Source organism: Serinus canaria, chromosome 3 (assembly GCF_022539315.1).
Source record: "Serinus canaria isolate serCan28SL12 chromosome 3, serCan2020, whole genome shotgun sequence".
Taxonomy (NCBI): Eukaryota; Metazoa; Chordata; class Aves; order Passeriformes; family Fringillidae; genus Serinus; species Serinus canaria.
Genome location: NC_066316.1, coordinates 25,482,690 through 25,506,712, shown reverse-complemented (window position 1 = coordinate 25,506,712; position 24,023 = coordinate 25,482,690). Strand labels below are relative to the sequence as shown.

General features: G+C 39.0%; 1 protein-coding gene across 4 annotated transcripts in view; it reads left to right on the top strand.

Annotated features, from left to right (window-relative positions):
- The window catches only part of THADA (THADA armadillo repeat containing), a 151,684-nt gene extending 129,316 nt beyond the window's left edge, over positions 1 to 22,368 (top strand). For all 4 annotated transcript variants that reach the window (XM_050973073.1, XM_030235493.2, XM_030235492.2 and 1 more), the window contains exons 37-38: positions 20,467 to 20,633; positions 21,794 to 22,368. In XM_050973073.1, the coding sequence (XP_050829030.1) occupies positions 20,467 to 20,633; positions 21,794 to 22,132 (506 nt within the window). In that variant the 3' untranslated portion in view covers positions 22,133 to 22,368. The remainder of the gene's footprint in view (positions 1 to 20,466; positions 20,634 to 21,793) is intronic.
- Positions 22,369 to 24,023: the final 1,655 nt, after the last annotated feature.

Genomic DNA, 24,023 nt, shown 5'->3' with positions numbered 1-24,023 from the left:
TAATTCTAAGCATGATGTAGTCAGTTTTAATCTAATGGCTAAAATTTCAGATATAATATAAAATTTCAGATATAATTTCAGAAACTCAGTTTCTTTGGTTCCTTTTCACATGCTTAAGAAATAGCAATAGCTGATACTCCTGTGCCAGGAGTTTCTGAGCAAAAGACAAAGTTCTCTTTTCTTCTCTTGATGGTTGCTCCCTTCTTGATAGAGTCTACTTTTTATCTTTGGGGAAAATGATCAGTGAAAAGCAGTGTCCTGCTTTTTTGATTCACCAGCAAGGAAAAATTAATTCATAGCTGGCTGGTTTAAAGAAGCTGACTCCACCTTCTGAACTGACTCTCCACCATCTCTTGGGAAGGGGATGGCACTACAGAGCAGATTGAGTTAAGATTCCTGTGGAAGTCTTCACTGCTGGGTGTTGACTGTTATAGGGGCCCACACTACTTCAGGTTTATCTTATTGTTTCAGGCATGTAGAAGCATTTCAGCAACTGTTATTTTGTTTATTGGCCAGCGAGTATAAATGTGTGTAAAGAGAGAAATTAAAATGTGCTGTTTGAGGGGGTGGTGGGGGAAGAAAATATATCATTGAATTAGATTGAAGCACTTAAAGATTTTCAAGGTGTCTCTGAATTCTCTTTTAGACTTAGAAAGACTTTAGACCTAACCATCTGACTGGGTAGATTCTCTGTGAACCATGCCATCACCTCAGCATGGAATAGAGCAAAGCTGCTTGTTGCTTGCACCTCAGTTTTCTTTTTCACACATCATTAGTGTAAAAGTCAAGGCAAATTCAAACCAAACGTCTTCATGAACCTAGAGTAGGTGTGGCTGTCATGATTGTGAGTGGAAGAAGGTTTAAGTGTGGGGGTTTTTTTTGGCACAGTGATGGTGTAAATAAGCCTTAGCAGAGGTAGGGGAAGTTAAGGGACAATCAGACTCGCTATATTAACATTTGAAAGAAACAAGGGGAGAAGAAATCCTGCTCAGATTTATGTTTCTTGTTCCTGTCCTCTAAAAATCTTTCTTGTTGAACCTAAAGCTGTGCAAAAGATTTCATACATGTGTGCCCTTAGAAGATCTAGTAAATCACTTGAGGAAGAGATAAGAGATAAGCAGTCTGTGTGATGTTAATGCAGCACAATGGTCTGGCAGTCATCATCAACACCACAGGTGATATCAGCAAATCATGGGTGACTGCCATGATCCCAAAACCTGTACCCCAAATGTCCTTTACAACTAGTCTATGAAGCATTTCAGGACAAGTGGCTCAGATTTCATCTACTCCAGTTGCTAGTGAAACAGCTATGAGTAGGTGCTGGGAAAACCTAAAATGCTAAATGGACCTTGGTAGTGTTAAATGCTAAAAATACCATTAACATTGGTGGTGTTTAGCTGCACAATTAAAGCATCCTACATATTGCATTGGAAACAGTGAAGAAAGATATTTTACTTTATTCATTGCCTCATTTGTTTGTTGGCATTTGAAACTGTGTTCAAACTATTCATTAAAGTAAGTGCCAACTTTGTCCATAGCAAAAGGGGCTTTTCTTGCTCATGTGTATCATTGAGTAAATGCATGAAATAGATTTCTTAAAGCTTTAGTTCATGAGCATGTCAAGTTAACCCCTCTCTCCAGAGCTGTTTACTTGCCAAGTGCAAAGTCCCTGCTGTGGGATTGGAGATGGGAAAATGACTGGGGGTTAGAACCTGTGCCCCACTGCTGTGTGCAGTATGCATGCTGTAAGTCACTGTGTCTCTCTCTATGAAATATAAAGAAGAGATGCCAGCAAACTGTTCAGAACTGTCCTTTTCATGTGATTGTGTGTTCATCCTCTTGCCAGACCAGGGGATAGATTAACCACCTTTTGCTCTGCTTCCTTGCTGTAGGTGTGGCCTTCCAGTGAGGCAGGTGGGAGGGCCATGGTGAATAAAACAAATGTCAGGTTACTCTGATCCTGGGCAAAGATTAGTGTGGAGGGTTCTACTTTTCTCATGCACTAGGTGACTTGCCCTGATGTTCAGGTTAGGCTAATGGGCCTCTGAGGCCCCAGACAGCTCCTTTAGTTGTGGCTCTTAAAACCAGTTCTGGCAGCTGCATGGCTTTGAGGAATAAGTGGTAATTGCCCAAACATAAACTAGGGAATTGCATGCATGCAGACTGGTTTAAAGATGCATTAACTGGCAAGATCATGGGTGATGAAATTTCCTTTGCTTGATTAAAGTCAAACTTGTGCATTTTCTTCTCTGTTGTGATATTTGATTTCCCTCTGTTTAGAGGTTTGGTGGAGGGGTTACAAAAAACATGAAGTCAGAAGAGCCTGGCTGTAGAAAGAGCTTGCTGATACTGCTGCCTGGAGCTCTTCCACTAGCCAGCCTGAGAGTGGGGTGGTTGGTAGTGCTGTGGGTGGGTGGCTCCAGCTGCACACAGAAGACTGAACACTTTCATTCTAGCCACGTGACTTGCTGTGATACAGCTGCTATGGTGTGGAAAGTTAACAGCTTCCCTCAAATGGATGAATTTCAGGCCCTTGCTAATGCCATGGGTAGGTAAAAACAGCGCTTTGGAAAGACCATTTAAAATGCACTTATTGCCTTCCATGATTTTCAAGCTGCCTTGAGAATTGCTTATAATTTTGGAACCTCTTGGTGAGAAAAATCTCCCAGACAGATCTTGTGATATGCCACGGGTTCTTGGGCACAGTCCAGAAGTTCTCACAGTGTTGTCTGGGTTACTAATGGAAAACTGCTAATCATATTAGCCAAAATATGTTTATGTTCCCTGTACTGGGGACAAATGGAAGGAAGGTTAATGAAATTTTTTTCTGGAATCAGCTCAAGGATTTCTTCCGCTTTGTGAATATTCTTGATAACTGCATTCTGGTAACTAGATATGCAGCTCACTAAACAAAATTTCTAAACCTGCTATGAAAGAGGAGGCTTTTGAGCTGAATGTTAGGATTTAAATGGGAGGCATTTATCCAAATGGCCTTTAAGCAGTAGAAAGCAGAATAGACATAGACAAGACCCATCAAAGCAGAGCTGCTCCTGTTGCAGAATAATTTTCTACAATTTTAGGTTTATTTTCAGAAGATTATGTGGGAATCTATGTGATACCCTGTTAGAAGGAATATGTCTTGAGGCCTCAGTGGAGAGGTGTAAAGCAGAGGCAGCAGTTTGCAGTGTTCTGTTCAAACACGGTGTAGGACTTTGTATTGACACACTGTAAGGTGATGACATCTCTTCAGTTCCATTAGATAAGACCTGTTCAGGACAGGGGGAAGGTCACCCAGCTGTGTGTGTATTCTGGGAATGCTCTGACGTGGGCCCTGGCAAAAGAGGCAGTGGGTGCTGCTTGGAATGACCAGGACACTCTGCAGGGTGAAGTGCACCACATGTTACTGAAGAGTAGTGTAAACCATGAAAGGGAACATCACTGATAGGCACCCTTAAGCTGCCTGTAATTGTAGGATCATAAGTAGATAGGGTTCAAACAGAAAAAAAAGACAGCATTCTCCTTTAAATGTTCAGTGCTGAACCTTCTGCTTAAAGGACCCTGAGTCTGGCTGCATAATTTTATCCTTTCCAAGCTTTTAATGGTCAGTACTTCCCATGCACCTGCATAGAGAAGGATTTATGTGGAGAGACAAATATGTAATGATGACCATTTAAATCTTGGCAAACAAGTGGCAAATACCTGTGCCATTTGGTCACTACTTGATGACAATGATGACCTCACATTTAAGAAGTTTCTTCCAGAGAGCAAAATGACACGTGGTAGAGATTATGAAACACTTACTGTGGCTAGAAGCTGTAATTTGGGGTTTTTTGACATCTTCTGTAGTAATTCTAAGAAGGTAACAATTACATGTCAGTTGCAAGGATGAAAGAATTGAGGTCTGGGAGTGTAAATGAATTCATCTGGTCTTTCTGCTAGAATAAATTCAGGGCTGTTTCAGAAGCAGATTTGACTTATAGCCTGGTTGCATAATATTTTTATGCTAATAGGTATATTTTGTGTCTTTGTAATAGTATTTATGTTATGTGTGGCATTCTACTTTTGCATCCTTAAAATATCTCCTGTTGTTATGAAAACTTTTGGAAGATCTCATTGGAAAGTAATTAGGTCTTAAAATTGCATTTGTAGTACGATTGCTTCCTGGTTTAATGGTGACTCTTGAATAATGTTTAACTATCTTCCTTAGATACTTAGGAAGAGTTGGCTGAAAATATGACTTAAATATTTTGGTTCAGAAAACTCTTTGGTGATTACTTTTGGGCTCAGGGACCCATCACTGAATTTGCTGACTGCCTTTCTTTTTTCCTTTCTGATGTGAGTGTAGAGTAAGGCTGTTTGTTACCCACAGCTTACCTCCTAAACTTGGGAGTCTTTGTGTGTGAGTAAAATATTAATGAAGATTAAGTTCTGTATGAAACTTCCTAAGGTTATGAAGCCAGGTTTTCTGATAAAAGTGTAAAAGTGTTGTTCCTGTTTGCTTAGGTTTTCTGATAAAAGTGTAAAAGTGTTGTTCCTGTTTGCTTAACAAGTGTGTGCCCTTTTGATATAAGCAAAATAGCACCATTGACGATGATCTTCTGCTTTGAAAGCATTTCACTTTATTTCTGAGAGAGACATATGGTGTTTCAGTCTAACAAAAATTGCTTTGATTTTTTTCTCCCGATTAATCATAGAAAGAAGTAAGCAACAGTCTTAATTATCTTCATTGAAAAAGTAATTTTGCATACTAGGCCAGTAAACTGTGAAATCAGCCTCTGCAGAAGTAAACAAAAACTGAAGGACTGATGATATTCTTCTGAATAGAGCTATTTTGTGCTTTCTCTAAACAAGCTGGAAGTGCAGAAGACTCAGTGCTTTGGAGCAAATGTACTCTGCTCCACAAGAGCGTGACAGATTGTCAGGGAAGGCCAGGGGAAAAGCAATTGTACTGTTCACCCTACATTGGCTAGTTTTTACACCTAGACCAGGAGGAGTTGTGTGGGTTTGCTGTTTTGGTTTCTTGGTTGCTTTTTGTAGGTGGCATTCTAGATTGCTAATTGTGGGCATGCTAATAATCAAGAAAAATGCTAAGTTCTAAAATCATATCTAGACTTGTGAAATATTATTTGAACAGATTGATTTAGAAATGTAATTGAAGTTCTGTGATACAAGAAGTGTGCAGCAGCTGGCCTGTAGTCTCTATGGCATTTTGCCACTGTATTCAGCTCTTGTAAGGGTCAGATGTTTTATTTGAATAAATTGACTCCAGTTTTATTAGTTAAAAACACTGAAATGAAACTTGCACTTACGAGGTTGTAGCTTGTCCTTTATCTGTAAAAATGAAGTTTGGGCACAAATTGTGTTATTTTGCTGACCAGTTGCTGCAGTTCTTTTATTGATACTGCTTCTTCTGTTTCACTGGTACTGTGAAAGGATAAAGATGTCCCAATCAATTTCTTTTTGAAAAAACAATGGCTACCTGAGTAATTTGATATACAGGACAGGTATGATTAAAAAATAATTTTTAAAGCTAGATTATATTGAAAAGTAGCCAAGCAACAATAGAAATCTTATTACTTCAAGAAGAATTGTTCATTGGTTAACAATTGAGAAAAGGGAATAAGGAAAAGAAGAATACTGGAGGAATTAAGGGGAGTTGCATACAAATTAAAAGAAAACTATTTCATTTTAAATGGAGCTCACTTTCTCAGAGCATCCATCTAGAGGTTAGGCATAGTTAGAAACTGGGATATGGAAGTTGGTGATAGCTTTTTGATCCTTTGTTGCCTGGCACAGGTGAAAGCTAGAACAAATAGGGTGCTTTTCTAGCTGGGAGTGCACAGAAAGGCTTTGGTTATCCACAGCCTGTGACCACCCCACTCCTTCTCACATTGCTTAAGATTCAGGAGTCCAAATAGACATGGACCAGCATCTCTGATATTTTTGGGATCCTGCTTGTTAACTTCCCACACAGAGCAGTTGAGTTCTGCATGCTAGAAGTTCTGCAGGGAAGGACTTGGGAGAGCCCTGGGCAGGCACATCCATACACTCATGGAGTTCCTTGTAAAGGCTGAGCTGGAATGCCCATCAGATCCCAGAGGTATTTCAACAAGAGTGAGGAGATGATCCATTCCTGCGAGCAGATTTTTGCACACAGAATTTCATTTGTGTGTTTGTGGGTGGGAGTGAGGTAGAGGATATAAATACCTTTGCAAACTAACCTAAACCACCACCTTGTTTTCACCTAAGTCAGCACTCGAAATTTGTAATGACCAAGATAATTCCTACCTGTGACGGAGTCAAAGCGGCACCTTAGAATGAAAGTTGGTTTTATTATATTACTGATTTCCTGTGCCACAGCCTTCCCACTGATTTGGTTACTTTAATTCCTGGTGTGTTGGTGGAGGGGAGGTGGGGGGAAGCAGTTGTGGGACACAATGGGCTCATACTTCAAAACCTGAGATGTGTAAAACTCAATGTCTCCTTTTTTTCCCCCCTATAATCAGTTCCAAATGAGCACTTACAAGGAGAACTCTGAACTGGCTTAGTTGAACAAATTGATTTCTCATGCTTGAGAAAGTAAAGTTAAACATCCTTGTGAAGCCTAGAAATGTAAATTTTGAGAACTAGACTTTTTATAAAGGGCTTTTGATTTATTAGATTTAGAGCAAGACTGTTGAAACCACCTTGAGGAGCAGAATTATTTATGGCAGCTGCTTACAGTACTAGTGTAATGCCACTTTCGCATGTTTTTAATTTGGTTCCTTCACATGGTCTGTACTGTGTTAATGATCACCTTGTCATGCTGCCAGTGGAAAACAGTTTTATAAATAATTCCCACTGGTAAGATGAAAGTGTTAACAGAAATACTTCAGTGAAGGTCTTGATTAACTTATACACTTTGCTTGATCACAGTGAAGCTTAGACTTACAATATCTTGTTACCAGAACTAGTAAAACCCATTCATTTTTTCATCTACTGTGTTAATTACCCTTTTACTTTCCCTCATGGGCAGACACACAGAGGCTGATTTCATGTTTGTGTTGAAGACCGCAGTTACACTTTTAGACTTCTTGCTGTACTTAAAAGTTCCTACCCAAACAAACCTAACCTTCCCTAATTCCAGAATCCATGTGTTATCATAGTAGATCTTCAAGACTATATATTCTTCCATTTAGGTGCTCTGTTTAACCTCCCTTTTCTATAAACAGCTGAAGAAAGATCTTTTAAATTATTTTTTTTCTCATACTTACTGAAAGCTCGCTGGCTTATGTACATGCATTAAGAAGCACAACTAAAAACAGAATTTTCAGAATATCTTTCTTCTTAAATTCCAATTCCCCAAATGTAAATATTCCAGTCAGCTGCCATTTTGCAGTAGAGAATACTAACATACCACGTCTGAAAACCATCAGGAAAACAGACATGTGCCACGTTCTCTGAAGCTTAACAGCAGTAGGATCACATAACCTGTGTTAATGAAGGCCCTTTTAGAAAAGATGTTTGAAATACTGATTTCCATCCCCTAAAGCAAACTCCTTGGGGGTTGGGCTGGATGATCTCCAAAGGTCCCTTCCAGCCGAGAGGATTCTGTGAAGCGACGTGTGCTGGGTAGATCAGTTTAATTAGGGAAGATCATACTCAGGTGGGCAATAGTCTTTAAGGGTATATACCAAAATACAGATTATTTGATACTTTGGAGTCAGTGACCTCATGCTTTAGGAGTAAAGCAAGGTCAGTACAAATCCTGGAGTACAAGTACAGTGGGTGTAGGGAGAAGCCGAGGGATAAAATGATCTCAAGGGTGAAGTACTACTTACATACACACAAATTATTTTGGGCTGGTCTGTAGAACTCAACAGTGGTTTATTTTTAAATTCATAGGAATAGAGGCAATACAGGCAGCCTTTGCTTGTTAGCTGCCTTTTTTTGCAATGTGTTTTGGTTTTTAGCATGGACATCTGTGTGCCGCTGTAAAAGGCTGTCACAGGGTAAATTCTCCAAATTAGGGGTTTTACTTGATTCTCACAATTTGTGATTAAGGCTCACCTAGTGCCATGGCAAGGTTAAGTAGAATGTGGCCTTTGCTGAAGGAAACTCATTTGAAATCTACAGATGGAAAACTAAGATGTTAAAGACAGAAAAAGTCTTTAGGTTAAAGATGCATGTTTTAGTCACAGTGTGGATGTAACTTCAAATGGCACGACTAAGTAAAATAGTTAAAAATTTCCTTGAGCTGTGAAGTGAAGGAAGCTTAGGTTTGGTGGGTTTTTTTAATGGATTTGTTTTGCAGGTGAGTGGATTTTCTCATGTCTGATGACTGAAGTTTCATCCTTTCAATAGGCATGACTGCAGTAGGTCTCTTTTCTTTACCTAGTTGGCTATTTCATAGAAGTAAAACTTAATGTTTCATATTCCTGTATCCTTTTTTGTCAAACTGGATTGAAACTGGCTCACAAGTTGTAGTGGGAAACACATACACAGAAGTATGCCTCCTGATTTCCTTATTTTGTTTAAAAATGGGGGGAAAAATCCCTTTGATGTTGTTTATTCTTTCAAATTGCCAGTCTGATTTAATAAAATATACTAGAGCTGTTATTTTTTTCTGTGCACTGAGTGCTCCCTTCCTCTCTACCTGCACTCATATTTCATTCTCTGTGGTTCTTTCACCTTTTCACCATATCTTGAATTGACCTCTGTAAACTTACAGCCTTCTGCTTTTCTGTCTCATTTGTCTCTTTGTGATTTGCTTTGTAAATTTAATTATGTGAACTGAATATTTTTATAAGGAGTGTTGATGGGCTGTTGTTATTAGGGTTGCCTAACACACCTCATCATAAAATCCTGCTTTTTAACTACTTGTGTTAATCCTTACTAGTTGGTGCTGAGATTTTTCTATACTGTGAGTATTTTTTGTAAACTTTAATTATTTGGGTTTTATTACTTAAACATGATTCTACATATGAAATTAGGAGGAAATACTATATTTATGCAGGCTGTGAAAAAAACTGAAGGCCTGTTCTGTAAATGCTGTTACACATGTATGCTTTGGATATGCATTTTTGGTAAAATATGTACAAATTTGACTGAGAAATAGTACTATAGAATGCTGTGCTTTTCATATATATGTGTGTGTGTGTATATATATATACACACACATTCAATAGAGATTGAAAGGAGCCTAAAAGCTAAAACTTGTGAAGATTTTTGTGTTCACAAAGCAGCTTAAATGTCTCTGCTCCTGAAATGGTTTCCTGCATTCTGACCAGGGCTACTGAGGATGCTCAGTGCCAGGAACACTGCCTCAGGATTGTGCAACTGTGGCTGTAGGTAGCTGTGGTCCAGACTGTGTTTAGATACTTGAAATGATGAAGGTATAGATTTCTTTTTCTTTTTGGACCTTGGCAAATTATACATATATGTTGCCATCTTCCTCATCCAGCCTTTCCCCACACCAAGAATATTTGGAAGATTGCAAGGTCTGGTATCCAAATGTTAGGGAATTCAGCTACTACCTCAGCTGCAAATTGAATGTGATAAAGAGAGTAAGACCAGGATCACAAGAAGGGACATGCCAAAGCTATTTAGTTTTGCCCTTGTGATTTTACATTCTGTCCCTGCCTCTCCCAGAGAGCTCTTTTGTGCAGGTAAGCAAGTCATTCCAAGCAGAGTTTGGAAAGGAGGTCACCATGCTGAATGCTGAGCTGGATACCTTGCAGGCATGATTTGCAGGAGTTCAGAGCACACACAGCTGAAGCCAGAGGGAAGTGCATTTTGAATATTAAAGCATTATGGGGTGCTGACTCCTCAGTGAAACAAGTCATAATGTCTCAGATCAGACATCTAAAACCAGTGAAGGTTTTTTAATCTGCATGGCTGTCTGCTCTTCCTGCAGAATAGATAGTGCCATTCCTTCTTTCCATGCACATGGTTGTAAGTGATTTATGAAGCACTCCATATCGCGATGAATGACTGAGAGCCCCAGGTTACTTAGCCATTCTGTCTTCCATGCCTATTTAGAATATTTTGGAATATTTTAAATAAGAAAGGTTCAAAGCCATGTATTAAATGTGTAGAGAATAGAAAGAGATTTCTTCCCTGTGATGGGGAAGTCCCTGGTGTTGCGTAGTTCATGTCTGCATTACTATGTGAGACACAAATGTTTTTAATTTCTGTCTTGTGTGGGGAGCACTTCTATTCAGCACACTGGGGAGAGCACTCAGCACTTAGTTCCTTCTCAAGTTGAAGAGGCACAAACCAATTCCTCAAAGAACTTTGAAGGAAAGGGAAAAGAAAAATGTAAAATCTGTATTAGACAAATATATTGGTATCTGTGTTAGATTTTCTGTTGAAGAACTCTGGTTACTGATTGAATATTACTTATCACTCAAAGAATTTGTGTATATATTTACACTTTATGCAAAACTAAGCAGCTCCTGCTCCTCACATAAATTTACTTGGACAAAGTCCTTGAAGTAACTCATACAGACTATGTTACAATTTACTTATCTACCTGAGCATGCCAAGGCCTCTGGAATGCCATGTCTGCTGAAGATGCTGAAGTTGAAGGGAGCCATCCCACCAATATCTGAGATGGAGATACACTATCCAGGTCTCTTGGAGCTTGCCAGAGGATGGATGCTCTGATGACAGCTAGAACTTTCCTAGCAAATCTTGAGCTGGCTGTTAACACATTCAGACTATGGAAATGCCAGAGCCTGAGGTATTTCAGTCAGAGAGATACAAGTAAGTCATGCTACTTCCAGAGAGGTGTAGACCTGCCCATGTAAATAGAAGTGTCCTGGGTCACTGAAGGTGCAAAATCCAGAAGTCACCTAGGTGACAGGAACTGTGTGAAGGAAAAAGGGTGTGAACCACTCCTTAGGATTTCTTTAATGTGAACATCATGTTGGGAGGAAACATAGAGGCCTGATTCTAGAAATGCCTCAGTCACAACAGGATGGTTAGGATCAGCAGGTCTTTAATGTGAATCAAAACTTGTGGTAGTAGAGTGAGGAATATGTGTGTGTAATCTCATTTCAAAGTATTTCTGAAAGAAAGGGCAAAAACCAATTTGCTTTCAAGAGAAATCACTGGTGCATCATCTTCCCATTGAAAAGAGCCAGTGGTTCTCTCATGGAGTGAAAATGCTCTTGAAAAAAATCTTTGGAGATAGGTATTTTCCATTCAGGATTGAGACCTGGGGCTGTTTACCTGTTAGGCACCTGCAGGGGAGCTGCCCCTAAGTTCTCCTTAGATCACTGCCCCTAAGTGACCTGTAATCACTGAGTTGTTGAATAGGATAAACAGCACCTGCCTGTCTGTTTGACTGCAGCTCAGTAGCCTGGCTGACTTTTTATGTTGGAATGTCAGAAAACTTAGAACGGATCCCACTATACTGCACTGAAAGCAATTTGCAAGTTGGCATTGGAAGGCGTTTTGATCTTGACAGAAAAAAAAGCAAGAAAATTCTCTTGGTCATTTGTACTTAGCACCTGCAGTGTGAATGTTTTGTGGTCCTGGTAGCTTCTCACATTTCAGAACGTTTGCAAATTTAGTTGTATTTTCATAGCATTGTGTATCTGTGTCCATATATCAGCAAAAAGATAAAAATAATGTGAGCTGTTCTTTACACACATTTCATCCCTTAGATGACATCTCTCTAAGAACAGACAATCTGGACTGTACTGAAAGCTTTTCATGTAAGGGTGGCTGGGCTTTTTTTTCATCAGGCATTCATATAGTGAATGGTTTCTGTGGCATTTTGCTCTTTACGTGTATTCTCTTACATGGTGAGGAAAGGGGTTTAGAAAATTGGCCAGTAAAGAAGTTAAGACTGTATTATGAATATTTTTTACATTATTATACAAAAGATTTATGGCACTTTCTGTAAGAGCAGTTTTATGGCCACTTCTTTTTGAATGTCACCCTCTTTTAATAAGTAATATGAAACTAAGATAAAAATTAAATATAAACCATCCTAACAGTGTCTCCCTTATAGCATTTTGTAGGAGGTATCAGAAGTGATGCAAAGACTCAGTTACAGAGGTTTCTGAGTTGGATTTTTTTGTATTCTGCTCAAAAATACTTTCCTTCAGTAAGTCACACATACACTTGAGTCAGATGTGTTGTGGTAAGTTAGCAAGTGTCTTCTCTGCTCAGATGTGCTCAATAGCCACAGTTTGCAGGAATCTGCAAATCTGCCTTGTTCCACCCTTTAGAGCGAACTGCTGGAAGAAGGATGAGAAATACCAGTGTAAACTAACATTTAGGAGAAAGTGTAGAACACGATCAAAACATGTTGTAACCCAAGAGACCTTGAAAATCAGAACATTTTTCAGTAATGTAAAATTACTCTAAATTCCAGTAATTCAGAAATGCAGAGTTTCCTTAGCAGTTGCCATCAGCTAAGTCAAGCTTGCATCTAGAATGAGAGTTATAGTGCCAAAAAAGTTTAGTGTTGTATCAGTACTCATGTAGAAATAAATAGCATTTTTATGCTTGTTTTTGTGTCTTGCGAAAAATTCACCAAGATACACTTAATAATTCACATGAATTGGCTTAATTAAAGAAGGAGGAGAGAGAACTTTTGCATTGAGACTTTTAATTGTCTTAGCAAGATTTACTGGTGTGTCTGGAACTCATTAAAATCAGTGGGTTTTGCAGGGGGAACTTTATATTACATCTTTTTGAAGAATTATATTATATAGAAAATGTGTAAGTACTGTGATTTTTTACTTTGTATTCCCAAATTTATGTCAACACCTTAAAAGTTGTTGTCAGCCCACTTATACAACATTAGATCATCACATGGATGAAGGAACTGTTTGCTTTCTAGAATACAATGCCACTAATTAAAGTTGAAAGTGGATGGACTGAATTAGAATCAGCTCATCCATCAAAGACTGGCTACTGATTATTTACTGACAGTGCTTCATTTAGCTCTATTAATTACTCAGTGGCACTGTTATGTAAAGGTCATGCTTGAAAAATTAGGAAAGAATACATGAAAAATTATTTTATGCACTCAGTGCTGGAGTCTGGAAGTAGTAAACGTTAAACAGAGTGTTCATGTGAATAATCTATTAAATGTGCTTTTTCTTATCAGCATTTTAATTGTGAGTGAGTAAACAGGACAGCAGCTTACAGATCTTGATAGGCTCCTCATGCAGGCTGTGAAAGTCATGGCTGTGGCTCCATAGCAATATTTGCCTTTCTATTACTGCTTTTAAAATAGTTTCCTTTTTTTTTTTTTTCGCTCTGCCCAAATTATATGCATAATTATAATAATGATAAGATTTTTTTTAGTTTTTTGTGCTCATTACCGCTTCTTTCCTTATTCCTTTATCCTTTAAATAATAAGCCTCTTACCATCATTCCCCAGATGTCACTCTAAAGTTCCATCTATGATACAGAAGTAAATGTGTCTCCTGTGTTCCTACAGCAGAGCTGTAGCATTCAGCTCGTTCACATTCAGTAACCTTCATCAGTGCTAAGCAAAAACTTCTGTATAGTTGGTACATGCATAACAAGTCTTCAGTTATACATTTAATTCTAGTCATTGATACTAGTTTGGAAGCCGTATTTACCTTCATTTTTTTTTTCCAGTAAGTACATAATTTGAGTTTAAAAAACAATATGTTCTCATTGGCAGTGTTTTAAAATTAGCTGAATAATATTTTTACCTTATAAAAAGGAAAAGCATGAGTTCTGTGGGTTTAGGCAGGGGATACTGTCTTTTTGCTGTTTAAATTAGAAAATTGCTCAGAGTGGGGGAGGCTTTGCAAAAATGGTAACATAAGAGGTAAAGTCCAAATGCACATTTCCTCTGACAGATCTGTGAGCTGTGGTTGTTTTGTAATAAAAACCTTTGTGTACAGGAGCATGGCTTACATGGGAAAATCTTATGTATAAATACATATATATTTAAAAAGGAAAAATAACCTAGTTACTGAGTTGAAAAATACTGTTTGGTTCACATTCCAAAAAAGGGCTTGAAAAGATGATGAATATGTGTGTGCTCTTTTGCACAAGAAGGGACTTTAATTTTCTGTTCAGTCCTGAGCTGTAAGTTTCCATGCTAATCAGACATGTTATTAACTCAGATCTGTTTATAATCAAAGTCAAAGCTGAGAGCAGCATCACCACCACTCTAGTCAGGGACTGTAACTATTAAGAAATTAGTTTTGATTAGTTTGTTTTGTAATGGTGTTGTGTTTTGACATCGTGTTGCGTGATGTCAGGAAGGGCCTCTTTTTAAAGCCATCCTGGAAAAGCAGGGCTATAAAACAGACTCAGGAAGGGAAATGGAAAACATATGAAGCAGTTGTACGTCATCTAGGGAATGGTATTTCTCGAGAGGACAGAAATGATCTAATTGCCTTTGATTTTATGAAACACTATGAAAAGGAATCTGCTTATATATTAGATTTTACATAAATGGTCATTTTAAAAAGTGGAAAGTTTGATGTTTGTAACTTAAATTGACACAGTGCAATTGCAAGAGCCGTTGCCAACCATCCAGATGCAACAGTTACCATTTCTGCATTTTCTTAATTTTTATTTTTGGTTAGTTAGTTTCTTTTTTTCTTTTTTTTTTTTTTTTTTTTTTTTTTTTTTTTTTTTTTTTTTGCTTCAGCTGTCTTCTTTTAATCCTAGTTCTCAGAAGGGTGATATCGTGGAAACTGGGTGGGTATGAACACCCCTTTACTTACTTTTATTCTGCCCTGCTCTTTTTTTAGTGGCAGCATTTGATGTCTGGTGACACTTATGCATTGTATTGCTGTGGAGTTACACAATTCCTGCCTATCTCAAAGTAGAATATATTTCAACATAGGAAATGCATTTTCTAGCCTCACTTTATTTACCAGCTCTTCTAACTCTTGGGTTGGGCCAATGGGATTTTTTTCTTTCTTAAATTTGAAGGCTTTTTAAATTTTATGAAGTCTAGGCATACATAAACATATAATTTTAAGTAAAAAATATATCTGTAGCACTGCCTCACTCAGCTCTCTTTTATTTCATATGCTGAGAATAGAATAAGATTGATTAATCCTGAACACCAAAAGGAAGACAATCTTTATACAACAAAGAAGTGATTAGTGTTTAGGTGAAATTTTCCATTTACAAATCTAATATTACAGGTATTAGTGACTGTGGTGCTGAATCTGCCATCATTTGGATGAGAACCTGATATCTTGCTTGATACTCATCATCTTTCACGGTGATGTATCAGAAAACAAGAGCTAAATCCCCAGTTTTGCCAAGCAATCATTCAGTGATCTTTGCTGCTTTAAAGGTCCATGCCTTTGTCAGCTTCCATCTGAAGTAAGAATACTACCTCATTTTACTGGGCTGTTACGAGGTACCATAATGATAGTGATGTACTAATATTTGTAACTTTATGGGCAGCACTTGGTGCAAGAAAGTAAAAAATATTTTACCAGTTCAGATGGTAATGGTCTACCTAAAATACTTTCTGTAATTTCAGTTGAAGAACTTGCCCTATTTATTTTCCTTGAAAACATGACTACTGTTGGTACACTGTTCTTTGTGAGATTTTATCTCTGAGCTGTTATACAAAGCTTCCTTGCAGATTCACTTCTCTTTCTGTTTCCTCTGAACACAGTATATGTTCACAAAAATTGGATTGCTCTTTGATCTCGAATGAACTTCAGTTAACAATTTGCAGTGTAAAAAATACAAAATGCTTTGTTAGGCAAGGAATATGTTCTGCTTTTTTCCTTTGCCTATATTTTATCATGTTTGTCCATAAAATATGTGTATATATGCTCTTAATACATCCTTTCAGTTCCCCATAATATCACCGAGGCTTTAACAGAGAACAATTGTATAGTTGGAGGACACGTAATAGGCTACTAGAAGAAATATTTACATCTGGCATGATCAAAGCTTTAGGACTATATGAATGTGTACGTGGGAGGTCTAATTTTTATGTGGGCGGGTTCACAAAGACCAAAACACTGCAGTACTTAACCCCTTTCCCTTTATGAAAATTCAATTCCTCAAAATGAAAAAAGTATGTAGTACCTGATTCTTATCTTTATTTTTCATTTCGATGAGTAGTATTAAGTATTCTGCTTGTAACTACTTGTTTTAAGTCATAGAGAATTTTTTTGGTATTTCAACCCCTGTAGTGGCTTATTTACTAAGATGCTTATCTTGCTCATGATGTTTTTTCATGTTGGAACTTATGCACATTTTCAAATTTAAAGAAACTCATATTTTTAACACAGTTTTGACAGTCTTTAGAACTGCTGTGGAAGGAGCTCTGCTGTATTTTTGGTTCATAGTACTAGCTACATCTTCAGGTTTGGTTTTTGCAGGTTTATTTCTTCTGGCAGTAATCAGCTGTGAGCCCTGGCTATTTGAATTTTTTTTATTCAGTTACTTTAAATAGTTGCATTATGAAAGGCTATTAACACTCACTCATTTAAATAACCTCAGCATTTTGTTTGCAAGGCTCTGATGGGGACATTTGGGATGATAGCTGACCTGGGCTAGCAGCTTGTTGAACGGGGAGGTCTCGCTCTCCCTTTGGCTTCTTTCCTTCCTCTTGCTGTCCTGTGATCTTCCCTTCCCCAGCCCCCAGCTACACCAATTCTGACTGCAGGGCAACCAGCTCAGCTTGCCAGCCAAGCAGAAGGGCCCACACGCCAGAGCTGTGTGCCAAATGCCTTTTGTGCTGTTCTGAGCCTTAATTTACCAGGTGATCAGCAGAGTACCTGAGCTGGCTCCCAGGGACCTGGGGGGCTGTGGTGAAAGGGAAGCCACCTGCCCTTTTTGCCCCTGGTGAACTTGCATCTTGCTCAGAGCACTCTCTGAAGTCACAGCATGAGTCACAAACACAGCATCATGTGTAATATCTGGCTTCTTGAAAATAGCCCTGCCTTTGCAGGCAGATGATGATGTGAGGAGCACTTCTTGTAAACAGGGAAGACCGTACATTTCTTCTGAGAAGACACACATCTTTTGTGGCTATCTTCAAAGATTCTGTGCATGCTTACAGCATCCCTGGAAGTTACTTTTAGAGCTGGGGGTCATCAAAGCAATAAAACATTTTCCCCCTGTAGAAGTGTTTTTTACCTGGTAAATCATGGGTACCTATGTAAATTTGCTTGCTGTTACCCATTTGCATGACTTCAGCACTCCAGGCTTAGGAGAGTTAATATACTCCTTTTGGATATATGCTATATCTCTTCATTATCCTTGTAGCATTGACAGTCCACAAATCTAATCCTGAACTAGTCTGGCATCAAATTTGTGTAAACTGGTATCAAAGTCAGATAATATCAGGGTGTTCTGTAAGTAACAGCAGCTGAGGGAACATTTCAGAAATCATGGGGCCATTCCTGATACTCTGCAGGAGTGGGATGGAATGAGTCGGTGGAAGTGAAAATTCTTCATCTGCCAGGCCTTGGTATGTTGTTGAGTCTCTGTAAGCACCTGAAGTACCAAGATGCTGCTACACTAGCTTCTCTAACACAAAGCCCTTGCCAGGTAGGCAGACTCTTAGCCAGATTTTGGAGCCCTAAGTTAGAGTGTTTTCAAAGTGATGTTGCTTTGTTTTCTCTGGTCTCAACACCAGAACTGACACGCAAGTTTTGTTGACCAGTTAAATGGCATCTGCAGTTCACAGAAAGGTGGTCAGTGTGTTCAGGATCTCCAAGTTTTTCCTGGGTGCTACATATCCTTTGCATGTTTTTCTGAATTCTTTTCTCTTTTTTAGTTTGAAGAAAAAAAAAAAGCAACAACAAAAGACGTGCCATTTCCTTTGTTGCAACTTGTAGGATTCTCTACTGGACTGCTATACTCTGTGACCACAAAACTGCCTTTTCTTCTGTGTCATGCTGTTGAAAAACTGCTAGCAAGCAAGTTTAGTCTTAGCAGAACCTCAGCATTACTTGTTTTGCTACCTCTTGGTAGTTTTCAGCATGGTCATGCAATACCACAATTAGAGGCTCCAATCTATTTCTCGATGCATTTCTCAGCAGTTCAGCGTTCTCATTCACAAAGAGAATTCACTGTATGTATTTATACTTAGGGAGACCAAATGTTTTAAAAGGCCCCAGAACTGGCAGTGCTATCTATAACTGGTCCTCCAAAGCAACAGCAAACTCAGCAGTGGGAAGTATCATGTTTGGTTTCTAGCTCCCAGCATCACCTAATTTGCTAAATATTCCAATACAAATAAAGTGACAATACAAATAAAGAAGAGGCCTTATATAAATACTTAAAATCGTAGGCATTCAGGAATCATCATAAAACTCACAAATATCATAAGAATTCAAAAGAGCTGAGTTTAAAATGTTGTGTTTTGTAAGCATTCCTAACCAGGATGTTTGTTTCAGGCTCAGAACACCACACTCCATTTTGATCTGTTTTTTCAGCTCTGAAGATTGCCAGTATTACTGAGGTGTCCCTATTGCACTTGAATGAAACTGTTTCCTATCTAAGCCTAAGCAAGCCAAAACAAAGAAGACAACCACTGTTTCCATTATTTAGGGTATCAGACTGGTACCAAATGGGGCACAGCAACAGGGAAAGCAAGGGTTTTTTTAAAAAAAAGCAAAAAACCAAAACCAAAAAGCTTCAAGCAAACACAGACACACCCCACACTAAAATAAAAAAAAAAAAGAGAAAAACCAAATAAAAATCCCCAACAAATTCCTGGAAAGGAGTGTCAGCAAAAACAATACTTAAAAACCCTAATACCTAAAATAAATGGGATGGAAATGTTGTACTACAGTACTTCTCAAGCACTCCCTCACAGAAAAAACTCAGGGGTGTCCTGATAATATGGTAATTCCTGACATGCAGAACACAGATTTGAATATTTGATTTTGCTGTCTACCAGAGACAAACTGTGTATGTAACATTATTAGTGTCACTAAGAGATTGACTGCCTGCCTTCCTGTTGCTTGTTCAAGGAGATTTCCATTTACCCTCATCTAACTCCAAGATAAAGAAGGGACCATCTGTTCTTTCTCGTTCACTCCCTTCCTTATTATGGTCCTTTGTCCTCATCATCTCCAATACTAATTCATTCTCCCCCATGTCCTCAATACATTGCCTGGTCTGTCAAGTGCATGTACTCATCTTTCCATCGGTCTGTTATGCCCTTAGATGTTTCCTTACTCTTTGGCACGTGTATTTGCCTAATCCTGGTGTTTTAATGTGAGTTTGTCTGCTGTGCCAGTGTACCCCAGAAAACCTGCAGCTGGCCTGAGGCCTCGGGAGGGGTTCCAGCACAGGGGTCTGTGCTCTAGCTCTGAATGTGGCTTGTGAGGGAGAAGTCTTGGTTGCACTGCTGTGCCTCTTCCATGTAGACGGTTGTTGTCTTTCAGGAGAATGTTTAAATACACACAAAAAGTAAGGTGTGTCTTCCATATCTGTATAGATTCTTACCAAATTCTGACTCTGCTGTGTTGTCTGCTCCCAGATTACAGCCTTGAAGAATGGCATGTCCTTATGTACCACTATTTATACCACTCAGTGAACATTTTCCAGTTTGGTGACTGTGGACATGGATTAATTTTGCCAAAATCCTTCTTACAGTAATAGGGATTTTAAAGAGGCTTGTCCACTAGCTCTCCTCTTCTGGTCCTCTTCCTGCAGCCCTTTTAAAAAGAAAAAAAAGTGCATTCAAATTACAAGTGGAGAAACTCCTACCTGTGGACACACAGGACTTGTGGCATTTTTATATACTCTGTTATCAAAAGCAGCCCTAGGACCCAGAGAGTTAGATCAGCATCTCCCCAAATGAGAGCAGTCAGGAAGTTCAGGGAAGAAATACTGTGTGGATGATAGCTTTGTGTACAGCTCTGGCATGATGCCAGAACCTGTATAAATATAGCTCTGTGATGGGGGTCATAAACAGTGTCTGCCTTTCCCTTCTCAAACATCTTTTCTAAGCCTGTCTTCGTGCCTGATCTCTCTTACACATGTGTGTGTATATGTATATCTTATTATATATAAAGAGATTACACACTGAGTAATTACTCATTTTATATTCCAGCCCTTTAAAAACATATCATGTGTTGTAGGTTTTGAGTTCCAGTGAAAATGTTACATGAGATCTAAGGCATAGCTGTTGTTTGGCAAAAATAGTCACCATGTAATAGTGACAGGACTGTGTGGAGATGTTTCTAAGAGACATATATGTATATTTAAACCCAGATTAATAAATGTCACTACATGGGCAGGAGAGAAAAAAAATTAAGCATCAGCATTTTCAGTGGCTTCATGTATTATTCTGGAATTGAGTGAAGGCCCCAAGTGGCACAGAAGTTAACACCCATCTAATTTATTTGCAGTATGATTTATCATTCTGCATGTGTTTGTTTAAGTTCAGCATCTGTTTTCAAGAAATCATTTTTGTGCTGATTTTATTTGAAAATGTTTGTGGTCTTGCTCTATATTCTTACACATCTTTTCTCTCAACAGAGTTTGCATTTAGGATAGTGAATGCTCCAATGGCCCTGGATTTAGCCTTTGGCATAGTGTGTGAGCTGCTCCAGCGGTGGGGGGAGATCCATGCTGGTGTCCCAATTCTGCTGGTGTGGCTTTTGGGAGACAGTGACCTGCAAAGAGATGGGGAGACTTCTGCTCTGGTAATTTTAACAAGCAGTTGCTATAGCATGTTAGAAGCACTACAGTTCTGCAGTCTTGTGGTAGGAATAGAATAAAATGTCTCATCTGATGAAACCTGATAATTGCTACTGCAGTACTAACTGATTTACAGTCTTTTAAAGAAGTCACATGGATATTATTTAGAATGAAAAGAGTTTTATGTCTGTTTCCTGGTAATACCAGCATAAAATTAAAGAGATCAATAAGCAAACATTGAAATAAATCAAGAGTTACTTCACAAGGCATTGTTGACTGAAACATTCTGAGGCTGTAATGTAATTACATTCAGTATTGTTGCAGATGATGGCTTCCCTTGAATTTAAACTGCTCTTGGGGGTGCCAGGCACATCTGGACATTCAAGACCAGTGTTCTACCAATGCTGGCTTTCCCAGAGATGGCATTTAAATATTTGGTAACTTTATGCCATCATCCATGTGACTGGTTCTGCACGACACATGAAACAGTCTTGCTTACATCAGTCATTGACTTCAGGATTGTTTCTGTAAAGCTTTGCCACACTGGTTCTGTGAAAGCTGTTACTGTATAAATACACTGCCTTCTTTTTGCCTTGAAAAGACTGGAAAAGTCAAAATAATGCTGGAAGGTAAACCGGAAGGAGCAGGAGCAGCTACATCTTGGAGAAGTTTGTTGGCAGTTAATATGACCCATGAAATGTATCATGAATCTTTTAAGTCTGTAGTTTAGGTGTGCATTTCTGATGTTTCATTGACTGATGCAATTTTCATTTAATCCAGTCCAAAAGCTCCATGATATAGCAAATTACCATAATGCTCACAGAGGTCTTTGTGAAATATAATACTGTTTCACAGGGGAAGGCAAGCATATGTGAAGGATTAGGGCTGCTATTTACTTCCACTATTTCCCAAGACTTGTGCCATAACTGCCTCATCTTTGAAGGTAAAGTTTCTTTGGCAAAGTAGGAATCTTTTTACTGTGTTTTCCCAAACCTTCAAGAAAAGGCATATGAATGTTTACCTTGTTTTTTAATATAAAAAGCTGTTCTATGACAGCCTCAGTCATCATTTCTATATATATCCTTTTTCATATCTTTTCTGATTTTCTCATTGTTATCAAACCAGAAGTCATTTTCTAATCATTGTTGGTTTTCTCTTTGTTAAGGAAGAAGATGATTCCTTGTTTGATAAAGGAGAAGTGAATTTTTGGGCAGAGAAGCTGACTCATGTGAGACAACTGAGTAAGCACCTTTTACATCTTGTATCAGTGACTCACCTCACCTTACCAGATCATGGGGAACTTAATCATCTATCAAGAATAGCACTGGACCAAGCCCACCGCATTGAACACCTTCTGGGAGCCCTACCTCCGGTTCCAGAGTTTTCCAGAACTCCAGAATTCACAAGACTGGCTATTCAAAAGGAGAGAATATCAGTCTGTCTTAAAATATTAAATCTGCTGAAGCCTGATGACACTTGCAAAAATGAAAATCTGGAAAAGTAAATTACTAAAACTTCATCCTCAGGGAGCTGCACACATTACTGGATGGGCAGGGAGACTGTATTCCAGCAATGTTCAAGGAATCAGGGATTGCTGTGATGACTTCAGGAAACCTGCAGTACCTTCAGTATTCAGGCTTGGACTACATTTTTTGTATTGATTAATTGTGCATTGATTCTTTCTTTTTAATGGGATGTGCAGTGGAAGACTTTTCCTTTTAAATGCATTTGCTAATTTCATTCAGATGAACATTGTTTATTACAGCTACTGTAGGAAGTAAAGCAGCTAAACTTAATATTTTCCATTCATCCAGGTGCAGGCCACCTGTGGTTCTGTTATGTTTTGTTCCACATTTTTACCTCCTGTATCTTAATACCAAGAAAAATTATTTTTTTGGTCTCATTTCAAGATGTAGCATGTGACTTATAAAATTGATACGCTTTTTAAAAAACCTTTAAGTGTTTCTAATAGAAAAACAAACCGTGACTTCTTTGTTTATGGCAATTTTTAGAGTATATTTTAAATTTTACTGCCTTTTTCTCTGGAGGAAGACAAGGATTTTCACTTTGGTAGTAACCTTGTTTTGCACATTGAAACAGCACTAGTTAGATTTTTGCATGCCTCTTTTCTCCTTTAAATTAAATAACTACTTTCATAAAATGGCTCTAAAATGAAGACTTGCTGTGTTCAAAATGAAGCAGCTGTTCCACTGCAAACGAAACAGTTCCATCTTTACTTCAAATACCTTGCTCTGCAGGCAGGCCTGGAAAGCGAGGTCCAGCCGAGGAGCAGGAGGGCCCCTGGAAGGATTGCAGAGGTGTTCCTGTGCTGCAGCCCTCGCTGCTGGGAGATGCTCTCTCTTACCAGGCAGGGCAGCTGTAGGGACTGTTCTGAGTGCTCCAGGGTCTTGCTGTGTCTAAAGCGCAAAAAAGATTGTTGTGCATCGAATGGTTTCTTTCTGCAAACTAGAATTGGGTTTCGCTATGAAAATGAGACATCAAAAATAAATAGTGATGTGAAAAGGTTGTGTTACCTTCCCATAGCTCAGGGCTGTGACTGGACATGTGGCTGCGGTGTGGTTGGGCCCGCCACAACACGGATGTGCGGCCCTGTACGCCGTCATTTCGGTGTCCTTGGAAGAAAAACACGTCCTATGAACGCCTTGTTGCTTTCAACCTCTTCACCTGATGGTGTCTGAGCGCAGTTTAGCCCCAAATCTCGGTGACGCCCAGGTACTGCCCGAGCGCTCGTCCCGCGGCCGGGCCCGGCTCGGCAGGTGCGCCGTGCGGCCGCCAGGTGGCGCCGCAGCACCGCCGCGCACCGGCCGGGCCCGCGCTCCAGCCAGGACGGGATCGGGATCGGGATCGGGCTCAGCCCGGGCAGGGTAAGGCTTCGGCCGGCGCTGCTCGCACTGCTGGGCGCTGCGGTGCCTCATAGCCCATCGCTGCTCTCTTGAGTTTAAATACTCTGCTGTAAATACAGCTAAGCTGCCGAGTTGGGTCTAGTGCACATCTGAACACTGCACAGAGTCACCACTTAAAAAAACCCCAAACAAACAGAGCTTAGGAATAAAAGTTTAGTATTTGCTACAAGTTTCCAGGATTCAGGGTTATTTATATAAGAAGTAATTTATGGTGAAACTTGAGGCTTCAATAGGCAAAAGAGAAATGTTGGAATCTGAAATACTGTTTCATAGAACGCTTGCTATCCAACTTAATGAGCCATGCTGTGAATTAGGCTAAAAATTAATTTGTATACATCTGGTTTAAGCTCCTGGGGAAAGAATAGCCCAGATTGTGTCTGGAAGCCACTCTTAAAAAAATAGTCAAGACCTGTAAAGTTAATTAACAGCTGCTGATTCTGCCACATCTTTCCATCTTTTCTGAACTAGTGT